The sequence below is a fragment of the Astatotilapia calliptera genome, chromosome 5 (assembly GCF_964374335.1).
Source record: "Astatotilapia calliptera chromosome 5, fAstCal68.1, whole genome shotgun sequence".
Lineage (NCBI taxonomy): Eukaryota > Metazoa > Chordata > Actinopteri > Cichliformes > Cichlidae > Astatotilapia > Astatotilapia calliptera.
The window spans coordinates 19,963,823-19,987,094 of record NC_137426.1 but is presented as its reverse complement, the minus strand read 5'-3'; the positions used below and the strand labels follow the sequence as shown (position 1 = coordinate 19,987,094).

The following is a 23,272-nucleotide window of genomic DNA, read 5'->3' as shown; positions in this document are numbered from 1 at the left end:
TGCTAAAACCAACCCCTGACATGTGTTGTGCCAAACTGTATTAATGAACTGATATTAGACACCTGTAGTCTAGTAAATAAATCCCGATCACACTTACTTCACAGGAAACGTTAAATGTCTAAATGTTTTTCAGCTGAATCTGTTTCAGTTTGGTGTCTGTAAGGTTTGGTGCATGTTTTTTTTTCCTTCCCATCATTCTGACACAAGTTAATCTTGGCTTCATCCATCTAGTGATTTATCCATTTTCAGCACTGTGCGGGCTCTTTTATGCGTTTTCTGGTAAAGTCTTATCTGTCCTTCCTGCTCTCGAGTGTAAACAGTGGTTTGGAGCTTAATGTAAATCCTCTGTTTACATACATGAAAGCACTTCTTGATTGTAGACCTTGAAAATTATACAACTATCCCTAACCCTGACAGTGGTCTCGACTTCATCGATAAAGCACCTTCCTACTGTACTTGTTTACCCAAAGCACTTTATACAGCATGTGTCATTCACAGGCTCTGTGACTGGAGCAGCCAGAGACTGAACCACCAACCTTCCTATTTAAAATCAAAAACTCAACACCACTGAAATATATATAGTTTATTTACAAGAAGACATAGGTTTATATTTTATACAATATACTTTTTTCAGGAAGGCACTTAATCAAACAGTCGATGCAATTGCCAACAGGGGTAAGGAAGTTTCAGCTGGGTAAAAGGCACAATTTAAAACGTGAGGTAAAGACACACGGAGGACAAACACACCAACAAGACACATAGACGCTTTGAACGACAGACAGAAATGATTTTTTTTACCCCAACATATGATTAAAAAAATAATAATAATGAGGGCGTAGGAAAGTTAATGTAAAACTAACTATAAATGTTCAATAAAGCTTCAACAGGTGTACTAAAAGAAGAATCAGAAAGATGGGAGAAGCTATAAGCAGAAAAACAACACATTTTTGTAAACAGCTAAACAAAACAGGGACATTCCAACTATTTTCTCAAATGTCCACCAAAAAACAAAAAACCTTAAGCTAAACGGTGCTGGTGAAATCAGACCATTAAAGGACAGCGCAAGAGCACGTAGGCACAATCAAATCTACTCATAATTATAGACAGATTGAAGATGAAAACATGGGAGCATCTGATTTAAAGCTATAGAAAAACAGCTGATCAAGTTAGTGTGAAGAGACGACCTTTTTGGACACTTCATTTACACTTCAGTGGTTACCCGACTATTTAAAAATATCGATCCTACTGCATAGCAGAGTGTGGGGAAACAGGAGATTGTAAAAATATACACATTTTAACGTTTGTTCTTCCAGAGTGTGCTGTCAGAGGGAGTGAGAGTAAGTGCAGCAAATGAGTCTCCTAACAGTTCCCCTCTTACTTTCTTTTTTGAAAAATTATAAATCTTTCACCACAATCGTCCTGTCCGTGGAATGTTTGGAACCTGAGTGTCTGCACGTTTTCTTACAGCTCAACTAAACTGCACCCATCCTGACTTGACAGCATCTGTACTGGAGCTGTGGATGAGAGGGGTGGGGTAAAGGATGGGAGATTGATGAACACACACAGAAATAAAATAAAGAAATCAAACAAAGATGGATGGATGTAACGCTGAGGCACACAGAGGTGTAGGTGATGTCTTACTTGGAACCCGCGGATGTGAAATCTCCCCACACGTCGGAGCTGGGCTGGGGTGCAGGGACGGGCGAGCCGAAGTCTAGAAGAGGAGCTGGATTTGGAGACAAAAAGAAATCCGTGTTGGTATAAACATCGTTACAGTTAGCACGTATTTGTGTAAAAAGCTGCTGCGGTTGAGAAGCATCGTGATCACCGGTGTTCGTCTGTGCAAGCGGGACTGTCTGTGCTCCTGCCGGGGGTGGCAGGATAACTCCAGCCTTTGCTCCAGGTGGAGGAGGGAGCAGGCCACCAGCCATGGGCCGTGGTTTGGCACCACCTGCGTCCTTCTTCTTGATGTTCTGTAACAGAGAGTCGTATTTTTAAGTATTTGACCTCTTAGGCACTCAGTTGTGCAAGGTTCAAACTTTGATTAACAAAAGTCGTAAAACCGTTTTATCTGTTTGGAAACACAGGAGTCTGTGAGGTACAACAAGTACTATTTTTCTTAAAAGACAGAGTTAAATAATCAAGTTTATGATTTTTCATGTAATTGAGCAACTTTGATTCCTAAAGACTGGAAATAATCCAGAAACTACGCTGACAATCAGAGTGGTGACTTTTCCCCTACAGTGCTTTAAAAGCCTGTTTGAATGCTGAGGCATGATACATTCATTAATGTAAACGAGTAACTTTTTTAAATCCCTGGGAAACCTGTCGCGTCATCATTCAATCTGCAATCTTCCGCTGTGTGCTCACCCCGATGCTGATTTTGATGGTCTGTCCCTCTTTGAAGCTCAGGTCCAGTTTAGGGGCTGCGCTCTGAGAAGCTTCCAGTTTTGCGAGCTCACCTTCTTGTTTGACCCACCTTTAAAAATTGAAAGCAGAATAATTATTATTGCTAAATCAATCTGGTTATTGATACACATAAACAAAAATTAGACTAGAAGTTAAGATGCTTAACTTCTAGTTACATTTGAACCATTTCAGTCAATAAGGGTTAAAATGTCAGACATGTCAGAAAGCCTCTTCCCTTTAAAAAGAACTTAGTAACACAGCTTGGGGAGGTAAAGTTGCATCTAAACAAACCCCAATACCTCTGGAACAATGTCTGCTGGAAATAAGAGACACAAGTGGAGCTGTGTGGCAAAAGCCCCAAACACAACAGATCAAACACCTCAGTTGAACTGTGAAGCACGGAGGTAGAGGAGTGATGATGTGGGACTCAAATAAACCTAAAGCTTGGCCCAAACTGGACAATAAAATTAAAATAAAAAGCTAACGTAATAGATGGCGACTTACTTAAAATGGTCTTGTAAAGCGACATTGAAGTCAAATGAGTCTCCACGATCAGCAAAACCCAGACCAATAAAAGCATGACGTCCTTTAAGGGGGGAAAAAAAGGATATTTATACAGTTAGTTCACACGGGTTCAACCTTACATCTATAAATCACAACGCACATACTACAGGGCACACAGTTTACAGGAAACTGGGACTATGAGATTACAAAAGTTAAGTTGTACAAAACAAATACTGAGATTAAGTCAAGCTCAACAAAATGTGGAGCATGCCCTTAACGAAACAAAACATGCCGTTCCAAATACTTTGTCTTACCGTTGCCATCCTCTATCCGGATCACAAAATACCTGCTGGAGTCTGTTACTGCTTCCACGACACAACCTGGATACTGTTCGACTGGAGCTTGTGCAAACAGCTCTCCTGCAAAGAGTAAATTTACACCAAACAAAGCCCCAGGGTTATTTTCTGTTACCAACAAGCTGTCAAGTTGAGATGACTGAATAAAACAAAACAAGACAGCAAGGTTTCTGAAAAGGAGCTTTGATAACCCTGTAAAAATATGTCATGCTGTAATGTAAAAGGTTGACCTGGTAACAATCACCGAAACTGCAAACTGTTTTAATGTATTCCCAAAACCCTTTAAACTATTTTTGCTGGATGTAATTTGTGGTTCTATACGTGCAGCTTTATATCTCAGTGCGCAACAAAGACAAAGGTAATCTAAGTAAAATAGTTCAAAGACACAAGCTAGTTCTTAATAACAGGACCTACTCCTTTGCATTTTTGACACTCATTGGCTACAGGTTGCAAAGCAACCATGAAAGTCAATAACATTTGTTCACACAGCTATGGTCAGAAGGTTGCACACACACTCATTGTGGCCATGAACGTCACAGTAATTATGGCTTTTAATGGTTTATTTGATTTGTTCCGTTTCCAGGGGGTAATGATTGTACAACATAGACCTTTATAGACTCATTGTATTGACCAATACTAAAAATAATGGGAAAGTCCAAAGAACTCAGCAAAGATGTGAGGATTCTAAATTTACACACATTGGGAAGGTCTCTACTAAACAACTGTATGCAAGTGCAATTGAATAGTTTTTTGGATGTGTCACCACTTTGCCAAGGACTGGAAGAAAATCCAAACTTTCACCCTCAGATGAGAAGAAATTGGTGAGGATGTTCAGGAAAAACCCAGAAAGCCCCAATGTTCAAGCGTGCCATGAACTGACATCTGCTGGAACAGCATTGCTGTCCATAGTGAAACCAGTTTTACATCACCACAGAGAGGACGCCGACCAAGAAAGAAGCCCCTGCTCCAAAATCAGCACTTTCAAACTCGACTGAAATTTGCAGTTCCTCACACGGACAAGTAAAATGCCTTCTGGAGAAAAGGTTTGGGGTCAGATGAGATAAAGACTGAGCTGTTTGGCCACAATGACAAGAGTTATGTTTAGAGGAGTAAAGCTGGGACTTTTAAACTGAGAACATTATACCAGCTGTCAAACACTGTAGTGGTAGCATCATTCTCTGGAGCTGTTCTGCCGCCAGTGATACCAGTACATTGCACAAAGTAGATGGAACAATGAAGACAGAGGACTACCTCCAAATTCTTCAACTTTATCTCGGATCACTTCAGATCAGATCAAGTTTCCACCCTTCTTTCCGGAGGGTCGAAACGTGAACATAGTTGGGTGTTCCAAAAGGACAATGTTCCCAAACACACATCAAAACTGGTTTTGGAATTGGTAAAGCAGGCTAACATTAAGCTTCTGGAATGATTTTCCCAAAGCCCCGAGGTCAAGCCTATTAGTAGGGGTGCATGTACATATTTAAAAGAATTCTAATTATATTCAAGCTTGCACATCCTAAGGTTGTTTTTTAAAGTAATTAAGGATGTATACTGTGTAATCATTCCACCCTGGAACACGAACAGTTCAAAGAAATCATTAAATGCCCCAGATTACCATGACATTAACACTCATGATTTACGTGAACTTGTGACCACAAGTGTATATCGTCAAATGCAGTTGGATAAATCCACTAAGAGCAGAAGACGTCAGAGCCAAAGCAGGACAGGTCAGCTAATCACAGCCTGTTCGCAATGAAAACAAACCTACAGGACCTCAGCATAGAAAACTATAGTAACTATGAGACTCCTTTCTAGGTGAATCATGCTGTTACACTTTACCAGATCCCCTTTGCCAAATCCCACTTTAAATACTGGTTTTGAACCATATATTTAAACCGTCAACGTATTGTAAGACACAATTATGAAGACACAAACCTAACTGTTAACTAGTTACTACAGTCTAGTTTGGGGTTTACTACCAATTTTTTTCCTTCTTCTTAGTCTTCTTTCTTACTTCTCTAATTAAAGCAGTCCTTTTTCTGCCTACCTGTATTTTTATCCTCTAACTTAATGTAGGCCATCTTTCCTTTGGCAGTTATTTTCAACCTTCCACTCCACGCAGGTTCATCCAGCTTCCAGTCTGCAGCACTAGAAAAACAGGAAACACATATCTACTTGTGAAAGTGGTGTAATCCTCTATGAAAACAGCTGACCCAGTCACTGCCAGCTGCTACTTTTGATGGAGGAAGGGAAATGAAAGCTTCAAGTCAGACTAAAATGAGACATGAGCTCTATCTACTCTTACAGATGTTAAAGCCATTAAAATGTAGTTGTTAACTGTTGTGTCTACGGCATTAAAACTGTGTACTTATACAACTAATTAACTGAGAAAAGAACTTAATGTGTGATTTTCCCTTTTGTAAGAAGACGTTTTCAACAAATTGTTTAGGAGCAAAGACGTGACTCCACTAAAACAAACGACACATTTCAAACTAAGACACTAAAAACAAGAATAATTTTCTACTAGCGTTAAAGTTGAGCATCTGCATCTATCATTGGACAGATACTTAAAATCAACATTTTGGCCGGCCAATCAGACCAAAGCTACAGCGTTACATCTGCGTGTCATCGACGTGAGAAGTAAGCTTTTAAACGCCAACAGGTGCAAGTCGCAGGTAAGACGACAGGATGTTGAAGTCCCATTTCCGTGAGCTGATACAGTTAAAATTATATTTTTATATTAAAAGTATATATTGGCTACCCGTAAAAGCAGTAATCGAATGACAAAAACCTAACAAACTATCCTGACAAACTGCTGTCCGATAATGGGCGCATACCTGCAAAATTAGCCCGCTATCAAAAGTCTGGCTGCTCTCGCCAGTTAAAAACATTAGCACGTACCGATATCCGCGGTTAGAGGCCCGCGGCGGGATCCGGTAAACATGGACCTCTGGCTTTACACAGAGCATTGACTCGTAGCTGTTGTCTTCTGCCATCTTGTCAAGTTTCGCTAACCCAAAACCAACTTCCGACTTTCAATGGACCCTCGGCTCTGTCCTGCTGAACCAGGCTAACCGGACCTTAACAGCGCCACCTCCGGCCAGGATGTATAAGCGCCTAAAGAGTACGTCACAGTCTGTCAATAAGAACTTAGAATAGCCTAGAAAGAACAGTATAATGTATATAAATAGAGAAAGAACAGGAAGTTTTCCATAAGAACACTGAAATTATTCTCCTCTTATAAAAAATGATACATATCGTATTTCAATCCTTCTTACTGTGCGAAATGTATTAGAAGCCAGTGAATTCATGTATTTCCTTCCTGATACAATACATTACTACACAGTACTAAATAACACAAAATATGCATTATGTGAGGTTTGTCCTAAAAATCATTTTCATCTCTTCATGCCCAGTACAAATGGGAAATATTACAGCAAACTAAACTTTTTTCAGTGATTGTTTGAAGACAAACTGGTGACCCAATCTTTGAAGTGTTAAGCAAATTTTCCTGCATTCCCTCTAATATTAGATTAATTTGTCACCATGGGGACAGTCATAGTAGCAAATTATTTTCATGTGGGTTGTTTTTCCATTGAGGGTGAAAAGCTAGAGCAGAAAAAGTCACATGTTTGTTGCATGTTTTCCCAAAAGTTCACCGGATGCAGTGGATAGTTATAAACAGATCATGGATCTGATCATGGATTGTTGGTGCCTCCGCACACGCAGACTGATATCCCTGAAGTCCATCTTAGACTGTGCTGATCCAGTGCCCCCTTCATTATTCTGAGCAGCATATGAAAGACTACTGTGTTTTCTAAAATAACAACACATGAAGCAAGTTGTACCGCTGAGTGTGTTTATTAAAGGGTGTTCAAATTTAATGAGCTTTTTCCCCCTAAAGCTTCAAAACAATGATGACATAAAATGAGCTTCACACTAGACAGGTGGCTATGAATGACTTCAGCAAAGCATCATGGGTACATCACACAGGTACAGGATGACTATTTCTCCTTTTCAGTTTAAACTGATTAGAAACTGATTTTGTTACAATAATTGAATAGGATCCCAGGGAACGCTGTATTAGTAGCACATCATCTAGATGTTGTAGGTCCAAACGTCCTCCTTTTCATTGTAGATAATCTCCTAAAACAAAAACTTCTACTTTTTGAAGCAGGAATAAGTGGCACAAATGCAACACTTCCAGCCATGTTGATAAATGTGCTCCTGTGCTGTGCTGCAGTTTACTTGTGACATAAATAACCTTTCACAGAAAGCTCCAAATATGTATGAGCACTACCTGCTGGAGAGCGTGTGATGGAGACCAAGGATTGTTTATCTTTTAAGGCATAACAGCGTAGAAAGGTTGAAAACCTGCCGCAGGCTCATGTACTGTTTACTACAAGTGTCAGCACTGGTTATTCATCAGGATTTGCCTATACTATCATGTTATTGCAGGCAAACTCTTATTTTAAATTGGTCCCAAACAAGCAGACCACACTGTAAGATGATATTAGGTAAAGAACACCATTTTCTTTAAGGTTTCCTGGCCCTGGAAGAATATTTGCCAACACAAAACTTTAGATGATATCCCCATCTAGGCTGAGCTTGAAATAATTATTTCTGAATAATTAATACAACTCTTAACTGTAGGTAATAAATCAGCAAACTGCAGCCGGTACGAAAACCCACCAAAATCATCATCAACTCCAGAGCTGAGCTGCTCCGAAACAGCAAAGGAACAACACAGGAACATTTTTTTTTTTTTTTTTAAACACACTTTAAACTTTCAGTTCATGTCTTCTGCCAATTAGATATAACTGAATATGACACGACTATGCAGACTACATCTTCTAGGCTCTTACACACTACAGATCACCTGACTTATACGTACTATGTGTCAGAAATGAAACACATGAACAATATGAAGTGTTTAAAACCATATGTGAACAAAAAGAAACGGCACAGAAAAAGGGCAACATTTTAAAAGAGAAAGGAAAAAAAGGGAGTAATTTCATCATTATTGCTTAGATAAGCTTAGATTTAGTGATACTGTCCTTCAGCTCTATTCTTTTTGGCCACAGGCTGTGTGCCCACCGGGCATTTCTTTAAGGGCCACTTGTGCCTTACAGAGGATTGTGGACACTTGTGGCCTGAGCCACTGCCATCGACTACAGTATTAAAAGCACACTGCTAGGCACCAAAAGGCTCCATCAGTACAATTTTTTTTTTATTTTTATTGCTGCTCACTCAAGCTGCTGAACACGCAATAAATTTATGGCACCGTCAAGCATTTCATTCCAAATGAACCCGACAAATTAAGGCCAGTACCCCGGTGGATACCCAGCCATGACCCACGCTTCATCAGTGGAAAGGCCACCTCGTGTGCTTGCCTTTTCTGGGGAGGTCCCACAAATCTGCAAGCTCTCCGTATTCTCCCTGAAGAGACAGACACCTGATGTCCTGGCACTCGGCCGGCCAATCAGACCTAAAATCATAGGGCACCTCATGGTACGTCAAAGTAACACAGTGTGTAGGAATGTGAGGCGAAAGCCTGCTCACAGTGTGGAACACAAAGGATTTCGGATCTTTGGCTGATCTCTGCCAGCCCCTTGTAAGCTTCCACAGAGGGAAAAAACAAGGCAAAAGGCAAAGACCACACCAGTGTAAGCAGAGAAGAGAGAGGGTGGAGAAGTTCATCTAAATCCATGCTACATCTTCAAATGTCTAACGTCTGTCAAATTTTATTTCGTCCCACCGCTCTGCTCTTCATACCACACACAACACTCCTCACTGCACCCTCAGTGCCCTCTCAGGAAGACATCCGTGTCTTGAATCAAGCAGCTCCAGCCTATCTGCACAGTCGGAAGCCTGAGGTGCCATCCGGGCCGTTGGGTTGACGGATCACGTGATTGTTTGAACGAACTGGTTCCAGTGGTTGCTGCACACTCATACAAGCTGGCCTAATAATGGTAAGAGAAAAATTAGAATACATTACAAAACAGTGTTTTTCTCTTTTAGGTGTCTTCTTCAAAACATTTTGTTGTCACAGTTGATTTTGCAGACATTACAACTCACCTGTCCTTGCACTGATTGTCCTGAGGCGTCTCTTCTGAAGAAGCACTACCCAAAATCCTCCTTCGGGCTTCTGCATACTCTGCCTCTCTCTGGGCCAGAGACTTCATCTGCTGAGCGGGACGAGACGAGGCAGCGGGGTTTCCTGTGTTGCCGTTATTTGTAGGGCGCTTTAAAATTCGGATTTGAGGTGGTGGTGCTGCTGGGAGAGAGTCATCTTGGACTACGACAGCAGTTCGTATAGGTGAACTGGCTGATTTCAAATTGGACTTTCTGCAAAGATGAGAAAATCATTAGTGTTTGAAGAGGTCTGGGCATGTTTCAAGTTAATTTCATTTCCTTAGTTTTAGTCTTGCCAATAAAGTTTTAAAAAAATATTCACAAAGATATTGTTGGGGAAAAAAGAAGCAGAAAGCAGTAACTTTGTCTTCTGGTTACTTACTTTGCTTCCTGATTTATTTTCAGCTTTGCCTCAAGTCTTCTCTCAATTTCCTGAAGGAGGAAATATAATACATATATACAATAATTAACTCGATTTCTACTTTTGTCCTCACATCATCCTGTATACCAAACATGTTCACATTGTAGAGATACACCTATCAGGTATTTGGACCGGATATCATTCCAATCCTGGCTCAATTACCCTACTACAATCACTCTTAAGTGACAACCAAACGCAGCAGAGCAGGTAAAACTTTTCTGTGTGTTTCAGACTTTATTAAACCTTCATCACCAAAGACAGCCTCACATGCAATTGATCAAATACCTTATGCTGGGAAAGTCTTTGTTGCTATAGTAAATGTGCAGTGTTTTAGCTTTTTGTTGGCAGTATGATAATTATTATAAACTAACTAAATACACACATAACCAGATGACAAAGTACACAAATGTGAAAGTATCCAAAACATGTTGGTGCACAGGAGATAACTGAAATTTGGATGTGTATTTAACAGTAGAGGAGAACCTAAAGATAGTCTTAATATATGCATATATATGTTATCTTGCAGTTTTGATTGTGACCTAATTGCCCCCAAAAGTGACTGCTGACCAAAAAGAATGCAAAGAGGCTCATCTCACATTTGCCTAAAAATATCTTGACGATACCCAAGACTTTTGGGAAAATATTCTGTGGACTGTAGAGACCAAAGTTCAGTTTTTGGAAGGTTTGAGTCCCGTTACATCTGCCATAAAACTAACAACGCTTCCTAAAATCAACATAACACCAACAGTCAAACATGGAAGACTGAAGGAGAATGTCCTGCCATCAGTTCATGCCCCAAAGCTCAAACTCACTTGGATTATGCAGCAAGACAATGATCCAAAATACACAAACAACTCCAGCTCTGAATATGTCTAATATTAAAAATTAATTTCTCAATTACACTCTACGTGAGTGTAACAAATATGCAAAAGTAGGGCAGAAAACTCTTCTAAACAACACATAAAAAGGCTTACCAATAAAGCTGAGATCCATAGGTAGTGTTTAGCTGATAAAAACAAAAAACTTTTTAAAAAAGCTACTAAACTAATTGAAACCCCCTACAGTCACAAACTCAGTGTTTCGAGGACACTTAGGTGCTATTGCAGAGAACCTCAAATTAGATCACAAGTGACACATTACACTTTAGCACAATCAAATCTAGCAGGGTTCATTTTTTTTGGGAAACACACAGAAAAATGTATGTGTACAAACCAGCGGCTGTTTATAAAACTATTTTCTACAATCAGTGGCACACACTAGACTGCGAAGGTGCTGACACGGTTCATTTCAGGGCACATTTGGGGGGGGGGGGGGCTGCTGGAAAAAGCTGAACATGTTACGATATTGTTTCTACAATGACGTTACTCAGATTATTTCCACAGTTGGATAAATTAATTGATGTGATGGTGTGCTCAGTCCCGTGTCAGCACGGCCTGCAAGACTCAACCAGGAAGTTCGGCTGGAAAAAAAACGCTAATGTTTTTGGGCGCAGGAAGCCTCTACTCTATCGACAGCTCTTGCACTGTGCCTGGGTGGCTGTCAGACTAAAGCCGGGGTGCTGTTACATCCCTGTTTAGCACAGTATGTTAGCGTCTCTCACCCCGCTGTCCGCCGCCTCTTCCCAGCTTTCTGCAACCTCTTCATCCTCCATGTTTAAACGGGACTGCTGGGTAGCTGGTTGGCTCTCTTCGCTTCACCGGCTAAATGTACCCCACAGTGGGCATGAGTCGACGGCAAGCGCTCAAGTACAAACCACAGGGAGCTCCGCCACTGGGTCCCTTTTTATGATGAGATAAAAGCTGGATAAACAAATTCCCAAACCTTTACCCCGGCCTCGTGTTAGCCTGCTAGCTTAAAGCTACATTCGGAGCAAACGCCACCAGCTGTCTGCTGTTTAAAATCCTCAGTAAATGAACCCCGGTCACCGCTGCTGCTCACACAGAAAACAAACACCCTTGGACGTTATGTTTTTATAAACCGCTGTCCCTGCAATGCTTTAATACTTAGCTTCACTACACCTCTCAAGTTTAACCGTCAAATCGAAGAAGGGAAATGACGTCATAACGTAAGCTACAGGTAACGTCAACCACAGGCTGCCTCCAAATGGAGTGGTTTAACAAATGAAGGCGTCTGTACCACTGTTATTATAATTTTGTTATTCATAATTAGTTTTATTTTTTATATCGTTTGGACGTTTTTTTGCTTTTAATTCTGTTTCATTTCAGTTAGTTTCCAGCGTGAGTTTTCTTGTTTTACTTTTTTATCTTTTTGAAAGTGTTTAGTTTTAGTTTAGCTTCTTTTAGTTATAGTCTTGGTTTCAGTCTTTATTAATTAATATTGTACTCTGGGAAAATTTTGGGAAGAAAAGTACATACATAACAATTAAAAGAACGTTATGATAACAGTGACTCGCAGCCTTATAGACATCCAAAGTCTCAATAAATACATCAATCAAAGTCTCATCAGCCAAGTGCAGACTGCTTTTGGTAAAGTTTTGTTTGCTTCTTTGTTTGAACATATGAACTCTTTTCTCTTTTATTAAACATCACCCATCTCCTGTTTCAATCTTCTGAAGAAAACATAACATGATAAAACATTTATTTCCATTACATTCAAGAAAAGGCAGACATTTCTACACCTAATATCTTTAAAATATGCCCCAAATCACCCTGAGACAAGAACAGGCCAATTTCTTTATTCATTGGATGATTCAGTACTTTGCCTTGACAGCAGTACTAATGCTGACCTAAGACAGCATAAGTACTGCTGCATAGTTATGCCTTCACCTTCTACTGACAGAGAATGGTATCAACTGTTTTCTATGACAGATGTTTTACTGTCATTCAGTGACTTTAATTGTACCTTAGATACAGAAGGTTTAATTGTGAATTGTGAAGGATAAAAGTATTCAGGTTACATGTAATGATCACTAATAAGGAAATGTTCGTATTTTGGTGATATAAATGTATTTTTCTAATCACAACAACAGGACACATTTTATCCTTTCACTGTTTTAAATAAATACAAGATACAATAGGTGCTGGAAACCAGTAAGCTTCCCAGATTGCGAAGACTGCCAAACTCTTGCATTGGAGTGAACAGTATAAACCCTGGGGGAGAGGTTTCTTTTTTACAGATGTGTGGGACGAGTTGTTCTTTCCCGAGCCCACGGAAAAATGTCATCCTGTGTGAAGATGCACAGGGGAAAGCTAGACTGAAAAATGGGTCTGTTGAACCTTCAAACCAGCCAGTACCAGCAGGAAAAAAAAAGAAGCAAAAAACAATTAAATAAATAAAATTAAAGCTCAAGTTCAGGAAAACGTGGTATGCATTCAAGCTGCAACATTTCATTAATGTAAATTCAGCAAAAAGAAACTTTTATTTAATTTTTTACAGCAAAATTCAAATCTTAACTCAACACTGTTACAACCTCCAGCAACTGGAAAGCTGCGAAAACAACTAAACAACTAAAATTTGGCAATAAAGTGCACTTTTGCTACAACTCTGAATTATGCCATATTCAGAAGTTTGCAGACGACACGGCCATCATGGGGTGTATCTGGGATGACCAGGAAGAGGAGTACAGGAGCCTGGTGAGGAACTTTATCACATGGAGTCACACAAACCACCTGAAACTCAACACTTCAAAGACCAAGGAACTGGTTGTGGATTTCGGGAGGTCCAGACCAGGTCCACTGCCAGTTCAGATAGAGGGAGAGGAGGTGGAGGTGGTCAACACATGCAAGTACCTCGGGCTGTGGGTGGACAACAAACTGGACTGGTCATGCAACACACAGCACCTGTATAAAAATGGCCAAAGCCGACTGTACTTCCTCAGGAGGCTGAGGTCTTTCAACATCTGCAGGAAGCTCCTGAGGATGTTTTACCAGTCGGTGGTCGCAGGAGTACTTTTCTATGGCGTGGTGTGCTGGGGGAGCAGCACAGCAAAGAAGGACTCATCCAGGCTGGAGAAACTAATCAGGAAGGCGGGCTCTGTGGTCGGCATGAAGCTGGACACTCTGGTGACAGTGGCAGAGAAGAGGACCTTAAAGAAACTGATGGACATTATGAACAATGCCGGGCATCCTCTGCACACGGTCGTAAACAATCAGAGGAGCCTATTCAGCGACAGGCTGCTTCTCCCAAAGTCAAAAACCAACAGACTTAAAAACTCCTTTGTCCCACACGCCATCAAACTGTTTAACTCCTCACTGGAGGGGAGAGGGAGGAGAAACAGGGGGACAAGGGAGGGCGGGAACAACTGAGCTGTAGGTGCTTTTCTACACTGTGAAATATTTGTTTTTTGTTTTGTCTTTTTTTCTTATATTCGACTGTGCAATAATCACTGTGCAATATACTCACTCAAATGAGTAATCCTATTTATCCATATTGTATATTCTGTATCTATATATGTGTATATATGGTGTATTTATGCTTATATCCTTACTCTCATTCCCCTTAATGTATCTGTAACATGCAACTTCTTTTGTGCTTTGCTACTGGAAACTGAATTTCCCGGAGGAACCCACCCGAGGGATTAATAAAGTTTCATCTAATCCAATCTAATCTAATCTCTAATCTTTTCATATATTTATATATTTATTTTTCTCTTGAGGAAAATCTCCCCCAGATATGTTTTAATTCAAACTTTATTTTGGGTATCTTCTTACATTATGTTGTGTATCTAATAATGCTGCTGTTATGAATGTCAGGCTTATTTGGTAAGACTTCTGTTCTTGTTTTCTGTTTTTGTTTTGTTTTTTGCTTCAATAAACTATACATATATATACAAAATACATAAATATACAACTATAAAAACCTTAACAGTGGTATGGAAAGGTTTTTCTGCAACTGAACATTCTTTTAGACTAAAGACTACATTTTGAGTTAGCATTTTAAATTTTAGACTTTTGTAGTTATGGCTCTCCATTTTCTTACTTAATTACTCAAAATTTCAACTTAGCTTTTAATTAAAAAAAAGAAGTAATTAATAATTGAATGGCTGAAAAAGGCTTCCATACCACGGTCACACACAGCGTGTTGCCCTGGGCGGCTGTTTGGGGCTGAGGACCCACCCTGGTACCACAGACGGTTAGCGGCTACCGGAGCGTCGCTGAGCTGCGGAGGAGGTCGCTGTTCACAGCGGAAGATGGCGACTGTTTGGAGGCTGCAGAGGAATCTTTGGAGCTGATAACGGGGAGGAGGAGGAGAGGAAAGCTTCACACTCAGAGCCCTGAAAAGAATACGTCTTAAACAACGGTACAAGACAAATCTGGCGTAGTCACCGAGAGAAGCTGACAGCGTATAATAAAGAAGGAAACTGACATTACACATAGCCTGTGGTTGAGCTAGCGTTAGCAAAGATTATTAGCAGAAGACTGAAGGTTTCGACTAGCTCGTCAGTTAGGAGGGTGGTAACACCAAATAAGGCTGCTGACCTGAGAGGATGTCGTGTCGACAAGACAGCTAAGAAGTGAGCGATTTTATGCTGTTTAAAGCAGAGGTGTTGTCGAGAAAATGCACCTTTTCTTTGACACCGCTAGCCAAAAGGTTCTTTTTCTGTTAGCTAACGTTAGCTTGGATGCTCATGACAAGTTGACTAGCGTTAGCCAAAGCTAGCACAAAATATTTTTTCTTGGTCACAATACGGTACCATTAGCCGGTTGGTTAGTTGGATAAATTGCAGTTTGTAGCAAAAATCAAAGCTCATTTAGCCTTATGAAATATGACGTTACTTCCCCTAATATCGTGAGTTAGCTTTAGGCGATAATTAGCACTAGCTACCCAGTATTGCATTATAATGTGATGGCTAACGGCAGCTAATTAGATGTAGCTAATGATATAACTGAAACGTCCGGTGTGGACAGACCAGATACTCAAAGAAAGGACTCCAACCGTTCTAAACAGTGGATATCACACTTAAGGTCGTCAAGCGCTAATTTTATGCTGATTGCAGCTTTGCAGTGTCATTGGGTTTCTTGGCTAGGAGCAGATCTCTTCCAATTTAAAGCCTTCACCCTCTCTATGTTTAGGCTGAGTGAATCAGTCATACAGGCATCTGTAAAATGTGGATTCCAGTAAGAATGTGTAGAGCACAATTAAATCTAGTTGATTCAAAATAGTCCCCTTAGCATCAATAGCCTGTCTCCCAATGTCTCAACAGACAATAATGTCCCGTTCCCCTGACAATGAAGATGGAGGAGGACATGTTGCCATGGATACAGAGGATGAAGGTTCAGAGCCTGCTGGGATAACGGAGGAAGTGGAAGCAAAGATGGGGTCCTCCTGTCAAGAGGGGAACATGGACAGTGGTGCCAAAGGAGAAGGGAGGACAATGGTGGAGCTGCCGGAGGAAGTTCTAGAGTATATTCTGTCCTTCCTCTCACCTTACCAGGAGCACAAGACCGCTGCACTCGTTTGTAAGCAGTGGTACCGTCTCATTAAAGGTACGCCGCTCATGTTTGCATAATATTTAATCATAAGGTGGATGCTTGTTTATCTTTGCTTAGAATCTGCTTTCTCCACTTTTCTGCCTTCTGTTTCTTGAACACTTTCTCTGCTAACTAGGTGTTGCCTATCAGTGTTACCATGGATTTTTGAGAGCTGTCCAGGAGGGTAATATCCAGTGGGAAAGTCGCACATACCCATATCCAGGAACTCCCATCACTCAGCGCTTTTCACACAGTTAGTATATGACCCTTTTACCATGGTTCATGTCAAAAGCATTTTGTCCCACTTATAGGTTGGTGTGTCTATTTCCTACAAGTCAAAATAAAATGCCACTTCATTTTTATGGATCTGAAGCCTCTAAATGTTTGGATGTAATTTAAGGTATGGATCAGATTATAAGTTTAATGTACAGCAATTAAAAAGGGCTTTCAGTCTGTGGTAGATGACTCATGAAAAGAGCAGCATCAGACATTTAATCCACGTATAGACTACTGCTCGTCTTAAAATAGATTATTAGCAACTTCATTTTTTTTCATTTTCTTTCTTCACCAGCTGCATTTGAAGTGAAATGTTCTTTCATCAGTTTTGTTTTGAAATCTTAAAATGCTGATTTGTGCTATGTCACTGTCATAATAGGCCACTTGGAGTAATACAAATATAAACCCTTTTAATTACAGTGGTTTAAATGTAGTGTCAGACAAGCTGTTAGTGCCATCTCATAAAGAACAGGATGATCCTTAAAGCATTGTGTGCAGAGACTTTAACTATACACCCTGGGTATTTATTCTCTCTTCTTGCGGGTTGCAGGTGCATGTTATTATGACTCAAATCAGTCCATGTATGTGTTTGGGGGTTGCACTCAGAGTAGCTGCAATGCTGCCTTCAATGACCTATGGAGACTTGACCTCAACAGCAAGGAGTGGATCCGCCCTTTGGCCTCAGGTAACAATTTCACAGGCTGGTAAGAACAACACAAATCAGAGGTTGTAACCCCTTTTACAACTGTTCTGGAAACAAGTAGCTTCTTATGTAAGGGGAGCTGTGTGGGGACAGTTTCCTTGAAAGGTTGAGTTGGCTCTCTGAGAAAATACTTGTAGGAAGTGGAGTGAGATGGTATAAAGAGAAAAAGTCAGCAACATCTGGGTGAAAATGTGATTGGGTCAGAATTTCAACCTGGGGAACACAAGCTATGATTTTTAGATACATTTGGGTAGTTACAGTTTGGTTTACCTAGATATCCAACATAGTTGTCTGGTTACTGTTGATGTGGGTGGGTGGGGGACGGGGATAGTTCTCCAACCAGTCTCTAAAGTGCAACCTACCTATTTGATGTATTGCTATGGCAACATAATGGTTCTGCCTTGGTTTATAGAGTGTAGTAAACAGTTCAACATGTTTTTAATGGTCATTTAAAGTGTCCCCGCTACAGCACAAAGTTTGACAAAACTGTTAGTCCCATCCATGGTGGCAATTTTCTCATAATTACTGCTCCCATAATTCTCATTATGTTAACATGTTTTTAATCTTAAAACTGATTTTTCATGTTGAGATGCCAGGTAAATTGTTTGGTTTGGATGAGTTTAGGTTACAGATCTGCCTGTTTATATTTGTTTTATTTTCCTAAATGTAATTATTGTATAATTAATGCTACATCCTTGAGGTATAACATCTCATCTCACGGTTTGGGTCAAACTCCACTCTTTCACAATTTTCTGTCAAAAATCTTTGAAGACCAGTCACCCATATTCAGCAGGACATGCTAGAGAGAACAATAGTCAGATGCTTAATAGCAGATTTAATTATACAATGTATGAGTTAAAGCAAAGAGGAAACAGTTTCTGATATGTATGTGTAATTGATGACTTATTTAAAAATCTGGCATACTTATTTTCCAATAATTATTGTTTTATTTCCTTTAAACAGGCTCTTATCCATCTCCTAAAGCTGGAGCGACTCTAGTGATGCACAAAGATCTGTTAGTGCTGTTTGGGGGATGGACTCGCCCCAGCCCTTATCCACTACACCAACCAGAACGTTTTTTTGATGAAATCCACACCTACTCTCCTTCAAAGAACTGGTGAGAAGGAGTGACTGACACATGGTGGCCAAATATGAACTAGTTTAAACATTTCATTATTATTGTCTTCTTTTTCCATATACTTTGTTTTTTCCTCTGTCTCAGGTGGAACTGTATAGTAACGACACATGGACCTCCACCTATGGCAGGCCATTCTTCATCTGTAATAGGAAACAACATGATAGTGTTCGGGGGATCTTTAGGAGCACGTCAGATGTAAGAAGGTTTTATTTGTAATTGACTGCATGCAATTAGAAAGACTAGTCTAAATTTTTGCTTATTTAAACTACAGTGGTGTTAATAGGTTGCCATTGTAAAGGCTTCGCTTGGTTGGTTAACACATGTGAAACAAATTAAATTAGATCTGAAACAATGTGTTGTACAGACTGTGATCTTAGACGGCAGTAATCACTGTTCCCAAGTACAGTAAATCTTCCCACACTCGACTCTCAGGAATTATATTTCAATATAGATTACTAATCCTTTTAGATTTAGATGTTATGAACAGGGATGTATTACTGAATGAAAATTTCCACTGGTCCTCTTTTGGTTATGACAGGAGTAATGAAGTGTGGGTTCTCGACCTGGAGCAGTGGTCCTGGTCCAAACCGCCCATATCTGGACCATCACCACACCCACGAGGCGGCCAGTCACAAGTAAGGCTTCAGTAGTTAAACAGGGATGCTTAATCATTTTAACAGCCCTGTGGAAGTTTTGACTTTGACTTGTCTCTTTGTGCATTTACTAAAGGTGCCAGAAAAGTCCATCTATGTTTTATATGTGAAATAAATGATGCTCTTCAAATGTTTATTCATTAGATTGTGATAGACGATCAGACGCTGCTCATCTTGGGAGGATGTGGTGGTCCGAATGCAGTAAGTTTTATTCTTTCTTTCCAGTTTTAAAACAGGTCCTTTAAACATGAGAACTGATTTGTTTTTTTTCCCCCTAATCATAGCTTCTTAAAGATGCCTGGCTTCTCCACATGGATGCACTACCATGGAGGTGGCAGCAGCTGCAGGTGGAAAACGAGGACCATGGGGCCCCAGAGTTGTGGTGTCACCCAGCATGTAGGGTGAGTGTGTGTGACTTAGCCATCAATTAAAGGTGTGTGTTACAAAGCACGTAGGTTGCATGTATAATATACACTGCATAATATTATGGTCACTGATGCAGGTTCTGACAAAGTTGTTAGGATACACAGAGGATCACAGTTTTTGCGCATGGGGCTGTATAGCTGCAGACCAGTCAATGTGTTCATGCTGACCCCTGTCCACCCCTGCCACAAAGAAAAAATGGGTCAGGAATGGTTTGAGGAGCTAAAAGGCGAATTTGAGGTGTTAACTTGCTCTCCAAATTCCCCAGATCTCAATCCGATCGAGCATCTGTTCAATGTGTTGGACAAACATGTCCTACACATGGTGGCCCACCTTACAGCTTACAAGACTTAAAGGACGGGTGTAGTCGAGTGCATGCCTGTGGGTGGGTCAGGGCAAAAGTGGGACCAACACAGTATTAGGCAGGTGGTCATAATGTTATGCCTCTGATCGGTGTATGTTTAAGATAATCTATATGGCACTTGGAACAGGTTACCTTGAAAGTAATCGGTAAAGGTTGAGACATTTGAAACTGATTTTTTTTTTTTTTTTTTTTGAAAACTCTAAAACAAACGTTCCCTGGTCAGTTCTGCCTTCATCTTAAGGTACAGTTGTGACCAGGTTAAAAACAAAAAACATAAAGTCATTCTTTGACTTTACCTTCAAAATACCTCCTTAACCCAGTATGTCTCTTTATAGTACACTCCTGAGTTTTGTGAATACTTGTAAACAGTGTTCACTAATGCTTCTTCTTCCCAACTTGTTCTTTTTTTACACACAAGGTGGGCCAGTGTGTGGTGGTCTTCTCACAGGCTCCATCTGGGCGGGCACCGCTAAGCCCAAGTCTTAACTCTCGGCCCTCCCCCATAAGTGCCACACCTGCCCCTCTGGGCCCTGAACCTCCTTCCCTGCGCTCTCAGTCTCCCGTTCGGAGCGGTGCTGCCGGTGTTGTTCTGGGAGCTGTTGAAGAGGCTCCGTGTGTAAATGGCCGATGGGGCACTCTGAGACCTCGGCCTTCAGCGAGAGGTGGTGCCAGAGACGGGAGCCCGTCCTCCTCTCAGCAGCCATCTCCTTCACAAGGCCCAGAAAGCCCTCCTCTTCCTCCCTTAATAAATGGATCCTCCCCTTCCCCACGGACCAGCCCAGCCCAGGCTGCATCTCCTCCCTCTCGTCCTCACCTGCCTTCCTCCACTGACTATGGATGGGAGTCTCCCCCCTCTGCTGCTCACCATCCTGAGGTCCCCAGCACCAACGGCCTGCATACACCTCCCTCAGGCTCCCCATGCACCCCACCAGGTGCAGTGTCCCCTGCTGCCTTACGACGAGGGCTGGAGGCAGTGAAAAACAAATCTTCCTCATCTGTACCGTCTTCATCATCATCGTCTTCCCTTCAGACACAGGGGCCTTCTCCTGGAGGTGGAGCAGGTCCTCCAGGAACCCCTCCGTCATCCTCCTCCAGTCCTCCTCAGGTGGCTGGAGCCGATGGACATGCTATCCCGCCTATTGCGAGGCGTCTCGGTCATCATCCGCCGCAGAGCCTGAACGTAGGCAAACCTCTGTACCAGTCTCTCAACTGCAAGCCCATGCAGATGTATGTGCTCGATGTGTCCCGAGCCAAGTCTGCTGGGGTAGTGTCTTGGAGAGTTTATGGGAATGGGACTCCACCTGCAGTCACAGGACCACCGGAGACCAGCCTTCACACTGTGGTACAGGGCAGGGGAGAGCTCATCATCTTTGGAGGCCTCATGGACAAAAAACAGAATGTGAAATACTACCCTAAAACCAACGCCTTGTACTTTGTACGCGCTAAAAGGTAATGCAGCTCCAGACGGGATTGAGAAGATGTTCATCCTGTGACCACACAAGGGAACTGACACACAAGGCCTTTTTCCTGTAGGAAGGATTATGAATAAAGAACATAATCATTGCTAGATATTTCACTTCAGAAATTCACTATTTCCCCCTTCTGCCTACTGCAAGCATTCAAAAGAAAACACTTTAAGTACACTTTGATAAAACCATTTTCTTGAATGAGAATCCTGTGAGTGTGTGAGTATGAGACCACAGTGATGGGAGAAAATTTGACTTCTTCTTCTTTTTTTTCTTTTTTTTCTTTTTTTTTTTTTTTTTGTTCCCTAGAAGAACAACCAGAAAATTTTTATTTTTTGTGTCATCATCCTCTGAACTCTTAGAGTACGTCTGGAAGAGCGGACGCTGTTGACAGAAACTGTCTACCTGCTTTTTGTATCACTCTTTAAGCCTGCAATGTTTACATTGAAAACAGTGTGAGTGTGTGTGTGTGTGTGTATGTGTATGTGTGTGCACGATGGTGGTTAAAAGTTGTTGATTAATGTGTGTGACGGGGGCTACAGTGGATGAGAGATGTGGCACTGTACTATGAATATAGTTAAACAATAAAGGCCTCCATGTCTGCTCAGTGACAGTCTCAAAATTCTTGTTTGTCTTTAAACATTGCTGCTGTTGTAGCTTAAACAAGCTCAGCTTGCAGTCATAATTGTGTTGAAGCTTTCGATCATTTCAGCAGTTGTCATCAAACTGGAGAATAAACTTTGAAGTTACACAAACCTAAGGAAACAGCTGAAACCATTAATGTGAAGTTTAATTTTTTTTTTTCTAATAGTTAAATACTTCTTCACTTTAATTAGAAGTCGAGTCAAAATTAGAATCTTTAACTTTTATTTCCTCTGATAGGCAGGCAACAGTAATTCAAATAGCCACTGATTACACATGATGAATGCACAAACCTTAAAGCAGATGGGCTACAGCAGCATACGACCACACCGAGCATCACTCCCAAGAAGAGGCACAAGTTTGCATGGACTCGCTAAAAATGGACAATAGAAAATTGGGGAAAAAACACTACCTGGCCTGTTGACTGTGGACTTATGCTGGGACATTAAGATTAGTAGGGCTTTAATTTGGTGCAAACACCATAAAAGCATTAATCCATCCTACCTGATATCAAAGATGATAAAGGCACCTTGCTTGTACTGGGCTAGAAAAGGGGGTCTAGCCCAGTACAAGCAAGGTGTACTTGATAAAGTGTCTGTTGGGTGGACAAAAAAACATAGTGGTATACATTTCAACATTGTGAATTCAGTAGTGGTTTCACATCTAAATAAGGTGGGTTTTATATGCTTAGGATTTTCTATGAGTCTGTTGTGGCCAGTGCGATCCTCTATGCTGTTGCATGCTGGGGGAGCAGGCTGAGGGTAGCAGATGCCAACAGACTCAATAAACTAATCTGCAAGGCCAGTAATGTTGTGGGGATGGAGCTGGACTCCCTCAAGGTGGTGTCGGAGAGGCGGATGTTGTCCAAAATAAAGACAATGTTGGATAACACCTCCCACCCACTCCATGACATGCTGGTCAGTCACAGGAGCTCGTTCAGTGAGAGACTGAGATTACCAAAAAGCACCACTGAACGACACAGGAAATCTTTCCTGCCTGTGGCCATCTCCCTGTACAACGCATCCACTTAACACACTGTTTACTGCTACAACTTTTTTCAGCTATTTATTAATAAGTGACTTTATGTATATATATATATATATATATATATATATATATATATATATATATATATTGTACTATTCTTAATTAGCGTATTGTCTGTCTTGTTAATGTTTGTTTATAATGGAGCACTGTAACAAAAAAATAATTTCCCCCAGGGATCAATAAAGTATTCTGATTCTGATATCACAACCTCTAAATGTTGGCCCTTCTTAGCCTTTATAAGAAGAAGCCTGCTGCTCTCTGACTGCTACATAAACTAATGTAAACAAAAGGTCCAAAAATTACT

At 40.9% G+C, this 23,272-nt stretch overlaps 3 protein-coding genes and 2 long non-coding RNA genes across 6 annotated transcripts; 2 read left to right on the top strand and 3 right to left on the bottom strand.

Moving 5' to 3' along the window:
- Nucleotides 1–568: 568 nt before the first annotated feature.
- On the bottom strand, nt 569–6,336 carry necap2 (NECAP endocytosis associated 2). Its single transcript, XM_026167900.2, has 8 exons — nt 6,171–6,336; nt 5,317–5,417; nt 3,228–3,332; nt 2,914–2,995; nt 2,371–2,479; nt 1,829–1,973; nt 1,642–1,726; nt 569–1,514 (listed from the first exon to the last, which is right to left on the bottom strand). Exons 1-8 carry the CDS (start codon nt 6,263–6,265, stop codon nt 1,469–1,471), a joined length of 768 nt encoding a protein of 255 aa, XP_026023685.1. The 5' UTR covers nt 6,266–6,336; the 3' UTR covers nt 569–1,468.
- Nucleotides 6,337–8,250: 1,914 nt separating this feature from the next.
- On the bottom strand, nt 8,251–11,882 carry LOC113022463 (SUZ RNA-binding domain-containing-like). The gene is made up of 4 exons (XM_026167901.2): nt 11,426–11,882; nt 9,787–9,836; nt 9,348–9,617; nt 8,251–9,232 (listed from the first exon to the last, which is right to left on the bottom strand). The coding sequence occupies exons 1-4, from the start codon at nt 11,474–11,476 to the stop codon at nt 9,121–9,123; spliced, it is 483 nt and encodes a 160-aa protein (XP_026023686.1). The 5' UTR covers nt 11,477–11,882; the 3' UTR covers nt 8,251–9,120.
- Nucleotides 9,101–9,874, top strand: LOC145428913 (uncharacterized). The gene is made up of 2 exons (XR_013909258.1): nt 9,101–9,241; nt 9,322–9,874. It is a non-coding gene; the product is annotated as an uncharacterized LOC145428913 (long non-coding RNA).
- Nucleotides 11,883–13,179: 1,297 nt separating the features above from the next.
- On the bottom strand, nt 13,180–14,980 carry LOC145428914 (uncharacterized). The gene is made up of 2 exons (XR_013909259.1): nt 14,847–14,980; nt 13,180–13,844 (listed from the first exon to the last, which is right to left on the bottom strand). It is a non-coding gene; the product is annotated as an uncharacterized LOC145428914 (long non-coding RNA).
- fbxo42 (F-box protein 42) lies at nt 14,943–21,886 on the top strand. 2 transcript variants are annotated; one of them, XM_026167897.2, is made up of 10 exons: nt 14,943–15,084; nt 15,989–16,271; nt 16,393–16,509; nt 17,083–17,217; nt 18,199–18,352; nt 18,458–18,568; nt 18,912–19,008; nt 19,171–19,227; nt 19,311–19,427; nt 20,232–21,886. In XM_026167897.2, the coding sequence occupies exons 2-10, from the start codon at nt 15,995–15,997 to the stop codon at nt 21,264–21,266; spliced, it is 2,100 nt and encodes a 699-aa protein (XP_026023682.1). In that variant the 5' UTR covers nt 14,943–15,084; nt 15,989–15,994; the 3' UTR covers nt 21,267–21,886. The 2 variants fall into 2 exon arrangements, with proteins under 2 accessions (XP_026023682.1, XP_026023684.1); XM_026167899.2 differs by lacking the exon at nt 14,943–15,084 and adding an exon at nt 15,162–15,298.
- The last annotated feature ends 1,386 nt before the right edge of the window (nt 21,887–23,272 follow it).